Source organism: Salmo trutta, chromosome 23 (assembly GCF_901001165.1).
Source record: "Salmo trutta chromosome 23, fSalTru1.1, whole genome shotgun sequence".
In the NCBI taxonomy this organism is placed as follows: Eukaryota; Metazoa; Chordata; class Actinopteri; order Salmoniformes; family Salmonidae; genus Salmo; species Salmo trutta.
In genome coordinates, this window is record NC_042979.1 from 32,571,866 (window position 1) to 32,585,528 (window position 13,663).

Consider the following 13,663-nt stretch of genomic DNA (forward strand, 5'->3'; position numbering starts at 1 on the left):
TTACGGAGCCACTCCTTAGTTGCCCTGGCTGTGTGTTTCGGGTCGTTGTCATGCTGGAAGACCCAGCCACGACCCATCTTCAATGCTCTTACTGAGGGAAGGAGGTTGTTGGCCAAGATCTCACGATACATGGCCCCATCCATCCTCCCCTCATTAGGGTGCAGTCGTCCTGTCCCCTTTGCAGAAAAGCATCCCCAAAGAATGATGTTTCCACCTCCATGCTTCACGTTTGGGATGGTATTCTTGGGGTTGTACTCATCCTTCTTCTTCCTCCAAACACGGCGAGTGGAGTTTAGACCAAAAAGTTCTATTTTTGTCTCATCAGACCACATGACCTTCTCCCATTCCTCCTCTGGATCATCCAGATGGTCATTGGCAAACTTCAGACGGGCCTGGACATGCGCTGGCTTGAGCAGGGGGACCTTGCGTGCGCTGCAGGATTTTAATCCATGACGGCGTAGTGTGTTACAAATGGTTTTCTTTGAGACTGTGGTCCCAGCTCTCTTCAGGTCATTGACTAGGTCCTGCCGTGTAGTTCTGGGCTGATCCCTCACCTTCCTCATGATCATTGATGCCCCACGAGGTGAGATCTTGCATGGAGCCCCAGACTGAGGGGGATTGACCGTCATCTTGAACTTCTTCCATTTTCTAATAATTGCACTAACAGTTGTTGCCTTCTCACCAAGCTGCTTGCCTATTGTCCTGTAGCCCATCCCAGCCTTGTGCAGGTCTACAATATTATCCCTGATGTCCTTACACAGCTCTCTGGTCTTGGCCATTGTGGAGAGGTTGGAGTCTGTTTGATTGAGTGTGTGGACAGGTGTCTTTTATACAGGTAACGAGTTCAAACAGGTGCAGTTAATACAGGTAATGAGTGGAGAACAGGAGGGCTTCTTAAAGAAAAACTAACAGGTCTGTGAGAGCCGGAATTCTTACTGGTTGGTAGGTGATCAAATTCTTATGTCATGCAATAAAATGCAAATTAATTACTTAAAAATCATACAATTTGATTTTCTGGATTTTCTACATGCCTTGTAAGTAGGAAAACCTGCAAAATTGGCAGTGTATCAAATACTTGTTCTCCCCACTGTACATGTATCTTGAGGAGTCGGCCTCTACACAGAGCTGGGGCACGATTCTCTCTGGACGGGCCAGGGCAAGGAGAGGAAGGGAGGCCAGGGTGGAGAGAGAGAGAGAATACCCCTCTGATCCTCTTGCCCGGTCCGTCTATTCTTCTCCAGTACCACAGCTCCTACCATAATACACATCTCTCAGAGAGGATGATGATTGGACTAATGAGTCTGGCATGGTGTGTGTGTGTGTGTGTGCGCTTGTGTACATGTGAGAGAGAACCAAGGAGTGTGTGTGAGAGAAAGAGTTGACAAGTAGTCGTTTCGTGTCACGGGAGAGTCAGAGTGCAAAGCTTGGAAGCAAAATAATCTAACTTGTGAGGGTTTCAAGTCTCTATACAATGTTGTGGTTTTGCTCTCTTCACAGCCACATTCATTGGTCATGCTTGGCTGGTGGCTATGGTACCTGGAGCCAATCCATCCAGCCAGAGCAGGGTAATGTTAGGCTATCTCTATATAATGGTTCACTAGTCTACTGTACCAGGAGTGTAGTGGGCAGGCATGGACAATTACTTTGTCTGGGATAAGAAAACATGTGTCCAAGTAAAGGGCTGCCAACTGAACCTGGCATCACAAGACAAATTATTTCAAAATCTCTTCTACCTGACTGGGACTCAACCCATTTTTTTTTATCATTATCCCAAATCATTACTCCCTGGTAGCCCCAAGCCCTGGCAGTCACATGTTGCTGTTCTGAGGAGGTGAGGAGAGGGGAAGGAGGGAGGTAGGAGAGGGGGTAGGAGGAGGGGAGGCTTTGTGGGGGAGATCAAAGTTGTGTTTCCTTAACTATACAGGCTGGATGGACCTGGGCCAAGAGGATTGCTGCAGCAGCCTAGTCCAGAAATGTACATTTGGACAGATAGACTGGCAGACACTGAGAAGCACTGTCTGTAGACCATGTTGTCCATACAAATGCCAATATAGTCTATGTTCTCACCAGTATACCTGCAGCATACCACCCTGCATTCCATTGCTGGCTTGCCTCTGAAGCTAAGCAGGGTTGGTCTTGGTCAGTCCCTGAATGAGAGACCAAATGCTGCTGGAAGTGGTGTTGGACTGCCAGTAGGAGGCACTCTTTCCTCTGGTCTGAAAAAAAATATCCCAATGTCCCAGGGCAGTGATTGGGGACATTGTCCTGTGTAGGGTGCTGTCTTTTGGATGGGATGTTAAACTGGTGTCCTGACTCTCTGTGGTCACTAAAGATCCCATGGCAATTATCATAAGAGTAGGGGTTTTAACCCCAGTGTCCTGGCTAAATTCTCAATCTGGCCCTCATACCATCATGAACAGCAAATCATTCCCAGCTTCCAATAGGCTCATTCATCTCCTCTTTCCTGTAACTATTCCCCAGGTTGTTGTTGTAACTGAGAATGTGTTCTCAGTCAACTTACCTGGTAAAATAATGTTTTTTATTTATTTTTATAGATATATACAGTACCAGTCAAAAGTTTGGACACCTACAGTACTCATGCAAGGGTTTTTCTTTATTTTTTATTATTTTCTACATTGTAGAATATTAGTGAAGACATCAAAACTATAAAATAACACATATGGAATCATGTAGTAACCATAAAAGTGTTAAACAAATCAAAATATATTTTGTATTTGAAATTCTTCAAAGTAGCCACCCTTTACCTTGATGGCAGCTTTGCACACTTTTGGCATTCTCTCAACCAGCTTCACCTGGAATGCTTTTCCAACAGTCTTGAAGGAGTTCCCACATATGCTGAGCACTTATTGGCTGCTTTTCCTTCACTCTGCGGTCCAACTCATCCCAAACCATCTCAATTGGGTTGATGTTGGGTGATTGTGGATGTCAGGTCATCTGATGCAGCACTCCATCACTCTCCTTGGTCAAATAACCCTTACAGAGCCTGGAGATGTGTTCTGGGTCATTGTCCTGTTGAAAAACAAATGATAGTCCCACTAAGCGCAAACCAGATGGGATGGCGTATCGTTGCAGAATGCTGTGGTAGCCATGCTGGTAAAGTGTGCCTTGAATTGTAAATAAATCACAGACAGTGTCACTAGCAAAGCACCATCACACCTCCTCATCTATGCTTCACGGTGGAAACCACACATGCGGAGATCATCCGTTCACCTACTGTTTCTCACAAAGACGTGGCAGTTGGAACCAGAAATCTCAAATTTGGACTCATCAGACCAAAGGACAGATTTCCACCAGTCTAATGTCAATTTCTCGTGTTTCTTGGCCCAAGCAAGTCTCTTCTTCTTATTGGTGTCTTTTAGTAGTGGTTTCTTTGCAGCAATTTGACCATGAAGGCCTGATTCCTGTCTCCTCTGAACAGTTGATGTTGAGATGTCTGTTACTTGAACTGTGTGAAGCATTTATTTGGGCTGCAATTTCTGAGGCTGGTAATTCTAATGAACTTATCCTCTGCAGCAGAGGTAACTCTGGGTCTTACTTTCCAGTGGCGGTTCTCATGAGAGCCAGTTTCATCATAGTGCTTGATGGTTTTTGCGACTGCACTTGAAGAAACTTTCAAAGTTCTTGAAATTTTCCTGATTGACTGACTTTCATGTCTTAAAGTAATGATGGACTGTCGTTTCTCTTTGCTTATTTCAGCTGTTCTTGCCATAATATGGACTTGGTCTTTTACCTAATAGGGCTTTCTTCTGTATACCACCTTTACCTTGTCACAACACAACTGATTGGCTGAAACGCATTAAGAAGGAAAGAAATTCCACAAATTAACTTTAACACCTGTTAATTGAGATGAATTCCAGGTAACAACCTCATGAAGCTGGTTGAGAGAATGCTGAGTGTGCACTTTTTTGGTTACTACATGATTCCTTAAATGTGTTATTTCATAGTTTTGATGTCTTCACTATTATTCTAAAATGTAGAAAATAGTACAATTAAAGAAAAACCCTTGAATGAGTACTGTAGGTGTGTCCAAACTTTTGACAGATACTGTATATTTCTACTGCAGATGGGTCTGAATCAGAAACACTGGGCAGACCCTCTTTGTTCTAGAGTGAATAGCATCATATGGTGCCCATGCCTCATAAATCTGCCCGAGTTCAAATCATACACTTAGAAAACTCTTACAGCACTGTCACACCCTGACCATAGAGAGCTCTGGAGAGCTCTGGAGAGAGGGGAACCGGCTATGCAGAGACAGCAAGTGTGGTTCGTCGCTCCAGTGCTTTTCCGTTCACCTTCACACCCCTGGGCCGGACTACACTCAATCATAGGACCTACTGAAGAGATGAGTCTTCAATAAAGACTTAAAGGTCGAGACCGAGTCTGCGTCCCTCACATGGATAGGCAGACCATTCCATAAAAATGGAGCTCTATAGGAGAAAGCCCTGTCTCCAGCTGTTTACTGAGAAATTCTAGGGACAGTAAGGAGGCCTGCGTCTTGTGACCGTAGCGTACATGTAGGTATGTATGGCAGGACCAAATCGGAAAGATAGGTAGGAGCAAGCCCATGTAATGCTTTGTAGGTTATCAGTAAAACCTGTAACTGAAGTTTATTTAGTGCTTTATCCTGGGTAGCCGGAATATAGAGGATTGCAGTAGTCTAATCTAGATGTGACAAAAGCATGGATACATTTTTCTGCATCATTTTTGGACAAAGTTTCCGATTTTTGAAATGTTACGAAGGTGGAAAAAAGGTGTCCTTGAAATATTCTTGATATGTTCGTCAAATGAGAGATCAGGGTCCAGAGTAATGCCGGGGTCCTTCACAGTTTTTTTGAGATGACTGTACAACCATCAAGATTAATTGTCAGATCCAACAGAAGATCTCTTTGTTTCTTGGGACCTAGAATTAGCATATCTGTTTTCTCTGAGTTTTTAAAAGTAAAATATTTGCCACCATCCACTTCCTTATGTTTGAAACATTGGTTTCCAGGGAGGGCAATTTTGGGTTCTGTGTATTTTCTGCATAGCAGTGAAAGTTAATATTATTATGTTTCCGAATGACATCACCAAGAGGTAAAATATATAGTGAAAACAATAGTGGTCCTAAAACGGAACCTTGAGGGACACCAAAATGTACAGTTGATTTGTCAGAAGACAAACCATTTACAGAACAACTGATATCTTTCCGACAGATAAGACCTAAACCAGGCCAGAACTTGTCCATGTAGACCAATTTGGGTTTCCAATCTCTCCAGAAGAATGTGGTGATTGATGGTATCAAAAGCAGCACTAAGGTCTAGGAGCACGATGACAGATGCAGGGCCTTGGTCTGATGCCATTAAAAGGTAATTTACCACCTTCACGAGTGCAGTCTCAGTGCTATGATGGGGTCTAAAACCCCATGAAGCGTTTCGTATACATTATTTGTCTTCAGGAAGGCAGTGAGTTGCAGTGCAACAGCTTTTTGTTTTAAATTGAGAGGAATGGGAGATTCGATATAGGCCGATTAGTTGTTTATATTTTCTGGGTCAAGGTTTGGCTTTTTCAAGAGAGGCTTTATTACTGACACTTTTAGTGAGTTTGGTACACATCCGGTGGATAGGGAGCCATTTATTATATTCAACATAGGAGGGCCAAGCACAGGAAGCAGCTCTTTCAGTAGTTTATTTGGTTCCGGTATGCAACTTGAAGGTTTAGAGGCCAAGACTATCAGTGTGTCAAGAGATATAGTATTAAAAAACTTGAGTGTCTCCCTTGATCCTTGGTCCTGGCAGTGTTGTGCAGACTCAGGACAACTGAGCTTTGGAGGAATACGCAGATTTAAAGAGGAGTCCATCACTTGCTTTCTAATGATCATGATCTTTTCGTCAAAGAAGTTAATTAATTTATTACTGCTGAAGTGAAAGCCATCCTGTCTTGGGGAATGCTGCTTTTTAGTTAGCTTTGCCACAGTATCAAAAATAAATGTTGGATTGTTCTTATTCTCCTCAATTAAGTTGGAAAAATAGGATGACCGAGCAGCAGTGAGGGCTCTTTGATACTGCACGGTACTGTCTTTCCAAGCTAGTCGGAAAACTTCCAGTTTGGTGTAGTGCCATTTCCATTCCAATTTCCTGGAAGCTTGCTTAAGAGCTTGGGTATTTTCTGTATACCAGGGAGGTAGTTTCTTATGACAAATGTTTTTTGTTTTTAGGGGTGCGACTGCATCTAGGGTATTACGCACGGTTAAATTTAGTTCCTCAGTTAGGTGGTTAACCAATTTTTGTACTCTGATGTCCTTAGGTAGGTAGAGGGAGTCTGGAAGGGCATCTAGGAATCTTTGGGTTGTCCGAGAATTTATAGCACGGCTTTTTATGATCCTTGGTTGGGGTCTGAGCAGATTATTTGTTGCGATTGAAATGTAATAAAATGATGGTCCGATTGTCCAGGATTATGAGGAAAAACATTAAGATCCACAATATTTTTTCCACGGGACAAAACCTGGTCCAGAGTATGACTGTGGCAGTGAGTAGGTCCGGAGACATGTTGGACAAAACCCACTGAATCGATGATGGGTCCGAAAGCCTTTTGGAGTGCGTCGTGGACTTTTCCATGTGAATATTAAAGTCACCAAAACTGTGAATGTTATCTGCCATGACTACAAGGTCCGATCGGACTTCAGGGAACTCAGTGAGGAATGGTGTATACGGCCCAGGAGGCCTGTAAACAGTAGCTATAAAAAGTGATTGAGGAGGCTGCATACATTTCATGACTAGAAGCTCAAAAAACTAAAACGCAGTCTTTTTTTTTTTTGTAAATTGAAATTTGCTATCGTAAATATTAGCAACACCTCCGCCTTTGCGGGATGCGCGGGGGATATGGTCACTAGTGTAACCAAAAGGAGAGGCCACATTTAACACAGTAAATGTATCAGGCTTAAGCCATGTTTCAGTCAGGCCAATCACATCAAGATTATGATCAGTGATTAGTTAATTGACTATAACTGCCTTGGAAGTGAGTCATCTGCCATATGAGTTTTGTTATACTTACAGACACCATTCAAACAGTTTTAGAAAATTCAGAGTGTTTTCTATCCAAATCTGGTAATAATATGCATATCCTAGCTTCTGAGTTGGTGTAGGTGGCAGTTAAAAATGGGCACATATTTTTTTCAAACTTCTCAATACTGCCCCCTAGCCCCAACAGGTTAAGTTGCCCTATTTTCAGATATGAGATATCACAATCTCTTTCAATAATGACAGGAATGGAGGTCTTTATTCCAGTGAGATTGAAAAGGCGAACACCGCCATGTTTAGTTTTGCCCAACCTTGATCGAGGCACAGACACGGTCTCAATGGGGATAGCTGAGCTGACTACACTGACTATGCTAGTGGCAGACTCCACTAAGCTTGCAGGGTGGCTAACAGCCTGCTGCCTGGTCTGCACCCTATCTCATTGTGGAGCTAGAGAAGATAGAGCCCTGTCTATGTTCATAGATAAGATGAGAGCCCCCCCCAGCTAGGATGGAGTTCGTCACTCCTCAGCAGGCCAGGCTTGGTCCTGTTTGTGGGTGAGTTCCAGAAAGAGGGCCAATTATCTACAAATTCCATCTTTTGGGACGGGCAGAAAACAGTTTTCAACCAGTTTTCAACCAGCGATCGGAAAGTTGTGAGACTTTGCTGTAGAGCTGATCACTCCCCCTAACTGGGAGGGGGCCAGAGACAATTACTCAATGCCGACACATCTTTCTAGCTGATTTACTCGCTGAACCTATGTTGCGCTTGGTGACCTTTGACTGTTTCATTCTAACATCGTTGGTGCCGATGTGGATGACAATATTCCTATACTCTCTACACTCGCCAGTTTTAGCTTTAGCCAGCACCATCTTCAGATTAGCCTTAACGTCGGTAGCCCTGCCCCCTGGTAAAAAATGTATGCTCGCTGGATGATTCTTTTTAAGTCTAATACTACGGGTAATGGAGTCGCCAATGACTAGGGTGTTCAATTTTTCAGAGCTAATGGTGGGAGGCTTCGGTGTCTCAGACCCCGTAACGACACCGGTTGAGGATTCCTACAGCATTTCCTTCCAGAAGCCATGGCAAAATGATCCGGATGCAGGGACTGTGCGAGGGGATATATACTACTATCTGTACTTATTGGTGGCACAGACGCTGTTTCATGCTTTCCTACACTTAAATTACCCTTGCCTAACGATTGCGTCTGAAGCTGGGCTTGCAGCACAGCTATCCTCGCCGTAGGGCGATCGTTCTCCTGTATATTATGAGTACAGCCACTGCAATTAAACGGCATAATGTTATTGTTACTACTTAGCTTCGGCTGGTGGAGGTCCTGTTGAACCATGTCCAGATAAAGCGTCCGGGGTGAAAAAGTTGAATGAAAAAAGTTGATTGAGGGGGAAAATAAAAAATATAAAACAGTAATTAAAGAGTAAAAACTGTAAAATTGGCAGGTAGCAAAGAAACGTTAGCAACAAACCGCACAGCAGCACGTAAACAAGTCTACAAGTTGTGACTGGCTCCAGAGTGGGCCATTCCCTTTAAGAGCTGAAGGAATTTCCCTAAAACAGTTTGAGGACTTCCCCATTTGACTCGGCTTCCCCAAAGATAGTTGTGGTTTCCCCAGTAAGACAAGGATGTGAGAAGTGACATTTCCAAGGTACTGTCTAAACCCAGTTCAGTCATATAACCTAGACCAGGGTTTCCCAAACTCAGTCCTTGGGACCCCAAGGGGTGCACATTTTGGTTTTTGCCCTAGCACTACACAGCTGATTCAAATAATCAACTAATCATCAAGGTTTGATCATTTGAATCAGCTGTGTAGTGTTAGGGCAAAAACCAAAACATGCACCCTTTGGGGTCCGGAGATCTGAGTTTGGGAAAAGTTGGCCTAGACATTTACAGACATGTGCTCTAAATAATAAATTGGGTAGAAGTTAACTCCTTGTCTTTCTTTTCTTGTGTGTGTGTGTGCATGTATGCCGGCCGGCGTGTGTGTGCAGAATACAAGAGTTACTGACGGGCCATTTAGATTAGAAGCATTGATACGCCACTGAAATACAAGCGCTGGGCTTTTCATTCTCTATAATAGTCTGTGTCTTTTATTGAACGCCTGGGGAAGACATCGATATTCCACACAGCTACTGAGGTTGAGACCAGCATAGACTGGTGCTTGCTTGGCATAGCTCTCTTTCATTCCTTTCATTGATATCAACTGCTTCAATGAAATGTTCTACAATGTTTTATAATAGGAGTGATTTTATTAGGCCTTTATAACACACCATGTTCTGTCCGTTTATGTATATTTTGACATGTTCAGAGACAATCCAGAGAAGACTGCAGAGAAACGAGTTCTGCCTTTTGGCCAAGTTGGGCTCTCATTCCTTCTCTCACTCCCTCTCTCATTAATTCCCTGGAGGGGGGAAGGCCAAGTGCGGCCTGTTAGAAAAACACCCAGCGTATTTACTGAGCATGCCCAGACCGACAGCTGCCATGTCCTCCCTGTGCAATATGCCACGCTTGGCAAGGCTGGCACTGGCAGCCATCTCTGTCGTTCAGTCACTATCTGTGTCTGTCTGGAATCTCTAGATCCTTTCAGTCACTATCTGTGTCTGTCTGGAATCTCTAGATCCTTTCAGTCACTATCTGTGTCTGTCTGGAATCTCTAGATCCTTTCAGTCACTATCTGTGTCTGTCTGGAATCTCTAGATCCTTTCAGTCACTATCTGTGTCTGTCTGGAATCTCTAGATCCTTTCAGTCACTATCTGTGTCTGTCTGGAATCTCTAGATCCTTTCAGTCACTATCTATGTCTGTCTGGTAGCTGTAGATCTTTTCAGTCACTTATTTCTCTCTCTCTCTCTTTCTCTCTGATCTTCACCTAAGTCACAACAATAGACAAATAGTGTTCTTAAACTAATGACACACAAATTATTGTATGTTCCTTGTCTATATTGAATACATAATTTAAACATTCACCATGTAGGTTGGAAAAATTATGTGAACCCCTAGGCTAATGACTTAGTAGTCAGCTAACCTGCAGTCCAGTCAATGAGACGAGATTGGAGATGTTGGTTAGAGCAGCCTTGCTCTATAAAAAACACTCACAAAATTTGAGTTTGCTATTCACAAGAAGCATTGCCTGATGTGAACCATGTCTCGAACAAAAGAGATCTCAGAAGACCTAAGATTAATAATTGTTGACTTGCATAAAGCTGGAAAGGGTTACAAAAGTATCTTTAAAAGCCTTGATGTTCATCAGTTCACGGTAAGACAAATTGTCTATAAATGGAAAATGTTCAGCACTGTTGCTACTCTCCCTAGGAGTGGCCGTCCTGCAAAAATGACTGCAAGAGCACAGTGCAGAATGCTCAATGAGGTTAAGAAAAATCCTAGAGTGTCAGCTAAAGATTTACAGAAATCTCTGGAACATGCTAACATCTCTGTGGACGAGTCTACGATACAGAAAACACTAAACAAGAATGGTGTTCATGGGAGGACACCACAGAAGAAGCGACTGCTGTCCAACAAAAACATTGCCGCACGTCTGAAGTTTTCAAAAGTGCACCTGGATGTTCCATAGTGCTACTGGCAAAATATTCTGTGGACAGATGAAACTACAGTTGAGTTGTTTGGAAGGAACACACAACACTATGTGTGGAGAAAAAAAGGCACAGCACACCAACATCAAAACCTCAACCCAACTGTAAAATATGGTGAGGGAGCATCATGGTTTGGAGCTGCTTTGCTGCCTCAGGACCTGGACAGCTTGCTATCATCGACTGAAAAATGAATTCCCAAGTTTATCAAGACATTTTGCATGAGAATGTTAGGCTATCTGTCCGCCAATTGAAGCTCAACAGAAGTTGGGTGATGCAACAGGACAACGACCCAAAACACAGAAGTAAATCAACAACAGAATGGGTTCAACAGAAGAAAATACGCCTTCTGGAGTCCTGACCTCAACCCGATTGAGATGCTGTGGCATGACCTCAAGAGAAGTTCACACCAGACATCCAAAGAATATTGCTGAACTGAAACAGTTTTGTAAAGAGGAATGGTCCAAAATTTCTCCTGACCGTTGTGCAGGTCTGATCCGCAACTACAGAAAATGTTTGGTTGAGGTTATTGCTGCCAAAGGAGGGTCAACCAGTTATTAAATCCAAGGGTTCACATAATTTTCCCACCCTGCACTGTGAATGTTTACACGGTGTGTTCAATAGAGACATGAAAACATATAATTGTTTGTGTGTTATTAGTTTAAGCAGACTGTGTTTGTCTATTGTTGTGACCTAGATGAAGATCAGATCAAATTTTATGACCAATTTATGCAGAAATCCAGGTATTTCCAAAGGGTTCACATACTTTTTCTTGCCACTGTATATGTTGGTCATGCCTCAGTACACCCGTTTTACATTTGGGGGAAATTAAGATCGGTGTCCTGTCCCCAGGCAGGGTAACCATCAGCATCTTCTCTCACCTTCTTGTAATATGTCACTAGTGTCAGGACACGTGACTCTGAGGTACTACACTCTAACCAATCAACCAGCTTCTGTTCTGGTCATGGACATAATGCATCGCTTTCACACAGACATGTAACGCTCCTCTACACCAATGATGAAGGTCATTGTGACTGAAACGACATCATCTTTTCAATCTAATAAGGGGCAGTAATGTAATCTCCATCTGTTTTGGGACAGTCCTTTTGATGATGAATGGATAGGTCATTTTGAAGTCACAGCCTGTAGCTATGCACCTGTGATCTAGTGCTTTGTGCCAGTTGGTCTGTCACTGTAATCAAATCTATGCCATCTACTGGGATTAAATACAAACGTCTACTGCAGGGATCGTCACCTAGATTCAGCCGCGGCCAATTTTTTTCTTGAGCGGATTGTCATGGGGCCGGAAAATAATACAAAATAATTTGGAGACTGCAAATTGATCGCAAGAAGCCCAAACAGATATAATATTTGACATAAACAATCATTTCAAACCCTGTTTACGTTTGTATAAGATTCCATCTCTATTACGCGTGGGATACTTGGGAACAGATTTCCAGAATGTAAATCACTTGGAGCTGATTTTCTGGTGTTTTTACAGTCTTTTATGTACAACAATGAAAATTCCGCCAGTTGGGGAAGCCCGATTTTCTGTATTAGCCCTAGATCTAGAACATGGTGAGGCTAACCTTCATCTCACAGGGTAGCTGCTTTAATCAGTATGTGTGGTGGGCTTCATGTTGTAACCATAATCTCCTGGTGTGTCACAGCATGAATCATACATCCGACAGAAACATCAGTCACCTGTCATCTCGTCTGCCTTCCATCTCTTTCATCAAGGGAAAACTCATAATTTCTCTCCCTCAATTTTTTTATCACTATATTTCTTTACCCCCCAACCCGCCCACTGCTCTTGTAGATATGATTTATGAGCAAACGTTGTGATAGCTTTTTTCTCTTTCTCTATCAGCACTTCCATGATGGACGTAAAGCGCAGCAACAGATTGAGAGCTCGTGGAAACAGCTGGAGTCGGTAAGTACTGTATAGAGTAGTATTACTGAGTATGTAGTACTACTATAATACTATTACAGCCCAGTAGTCATAGTACTACTACAGTTATGGCAGCCCAGTAGTCGTAGTACTACTACAGTTATGGCAGCCCAGTAGTCATAGTACTACTACAGTTATGGCAGCCCAGTAGTCATAGTACTACTACAGTTATGGCAGCCCAGTAGTCATAGTACTACTATAATACTATTACAGCCCAGTAGTCATAGTACTACTACAGTTATGACAGCCCAGTAGTCATAGTACTACTACAGTTATGACAGCCCAGTAGTCATAGTACTACTACAGTCATGACAGCCCAGTAGTCATAGTACTACTACAGTTATGGCAGCCCAGTAGTCATAGTACTACTATAATACTATTACAGCCCAGTAGTCATAGTACTACTACAGTTATGACAGCCCAGTAGTCATAGTACTACTACAGTTATGACAGCCCAGTAGTCATAGTACTACTATAATACTATTACAGCCCAGTAGTCATAGTACTACTACAGTTATGACAGCCCAGTAGTCATAGTACTACTACAGTCATGACAGCTCAGTAGTCATAGTACTACTACAGTTATGGCAGCCCAGTAGTCATAGTACTACTACAGTTATGACAGCCCAGTAGTCATAGTACTACTACAGTCATGGCAGCCCAGTAGTCATAGTACTACTACAGTTATGGCAGCCCAGTAGTCATAGTACTACTATAATACTATTACAGCCCAGTAGTCATAGTACTACTACAGTTATGACAGCCCAGTAGTCATAGTACTACTACAGTTATGACAGCCCAGTAGTCATAGTACTACTACAGTTATGACAGCCCAGTAGTCATAGTACTACTACAGTCATGACAGCCCAGTAGTCGTAGTACTACTACAGTTATGACAGCCCAGTAGTTGTAGTACTACTACAGTCATGACAGCCCAGTAGTCATAGTACTACTACAGTTATGGCAGCCCAGTAGTCATAGTACTACTATAATACTATTACAGCCCAGTAGTCATAGTACTACTACAGTTATGACAGCCCAGTAGTCATAGTACTACTACAGTCATGACAGCCCAGTAGTCATAGTACTACTACAGTT

At 42.8% G+C, this 13,663-nt stretch overlaps 1 protein-coding gene across 1 annotated transcript in view; it reads left to right on the top strand.

Moving 5' to 3' along the window:
* LOC115159810 (formin-binding protein 1) overlaps positions 1-13,663 on the top strand; it is a gene marked incomplete at its 5' end in the record, with an annotated part of 82,301 nt that overhangs the window by 18,737 nt on the left and 49,901 nt on the right. The window contains one exon of the mRNA XM_029709867.1: positions 12,485-12,547. Coding sequence (XP_029565727.1) covers positions 12,485-12,547 — 63 coding nt within the window. The remainder of the gene's footprint in view (positions 1-12,484; positions 12,548-13,663) is intronic.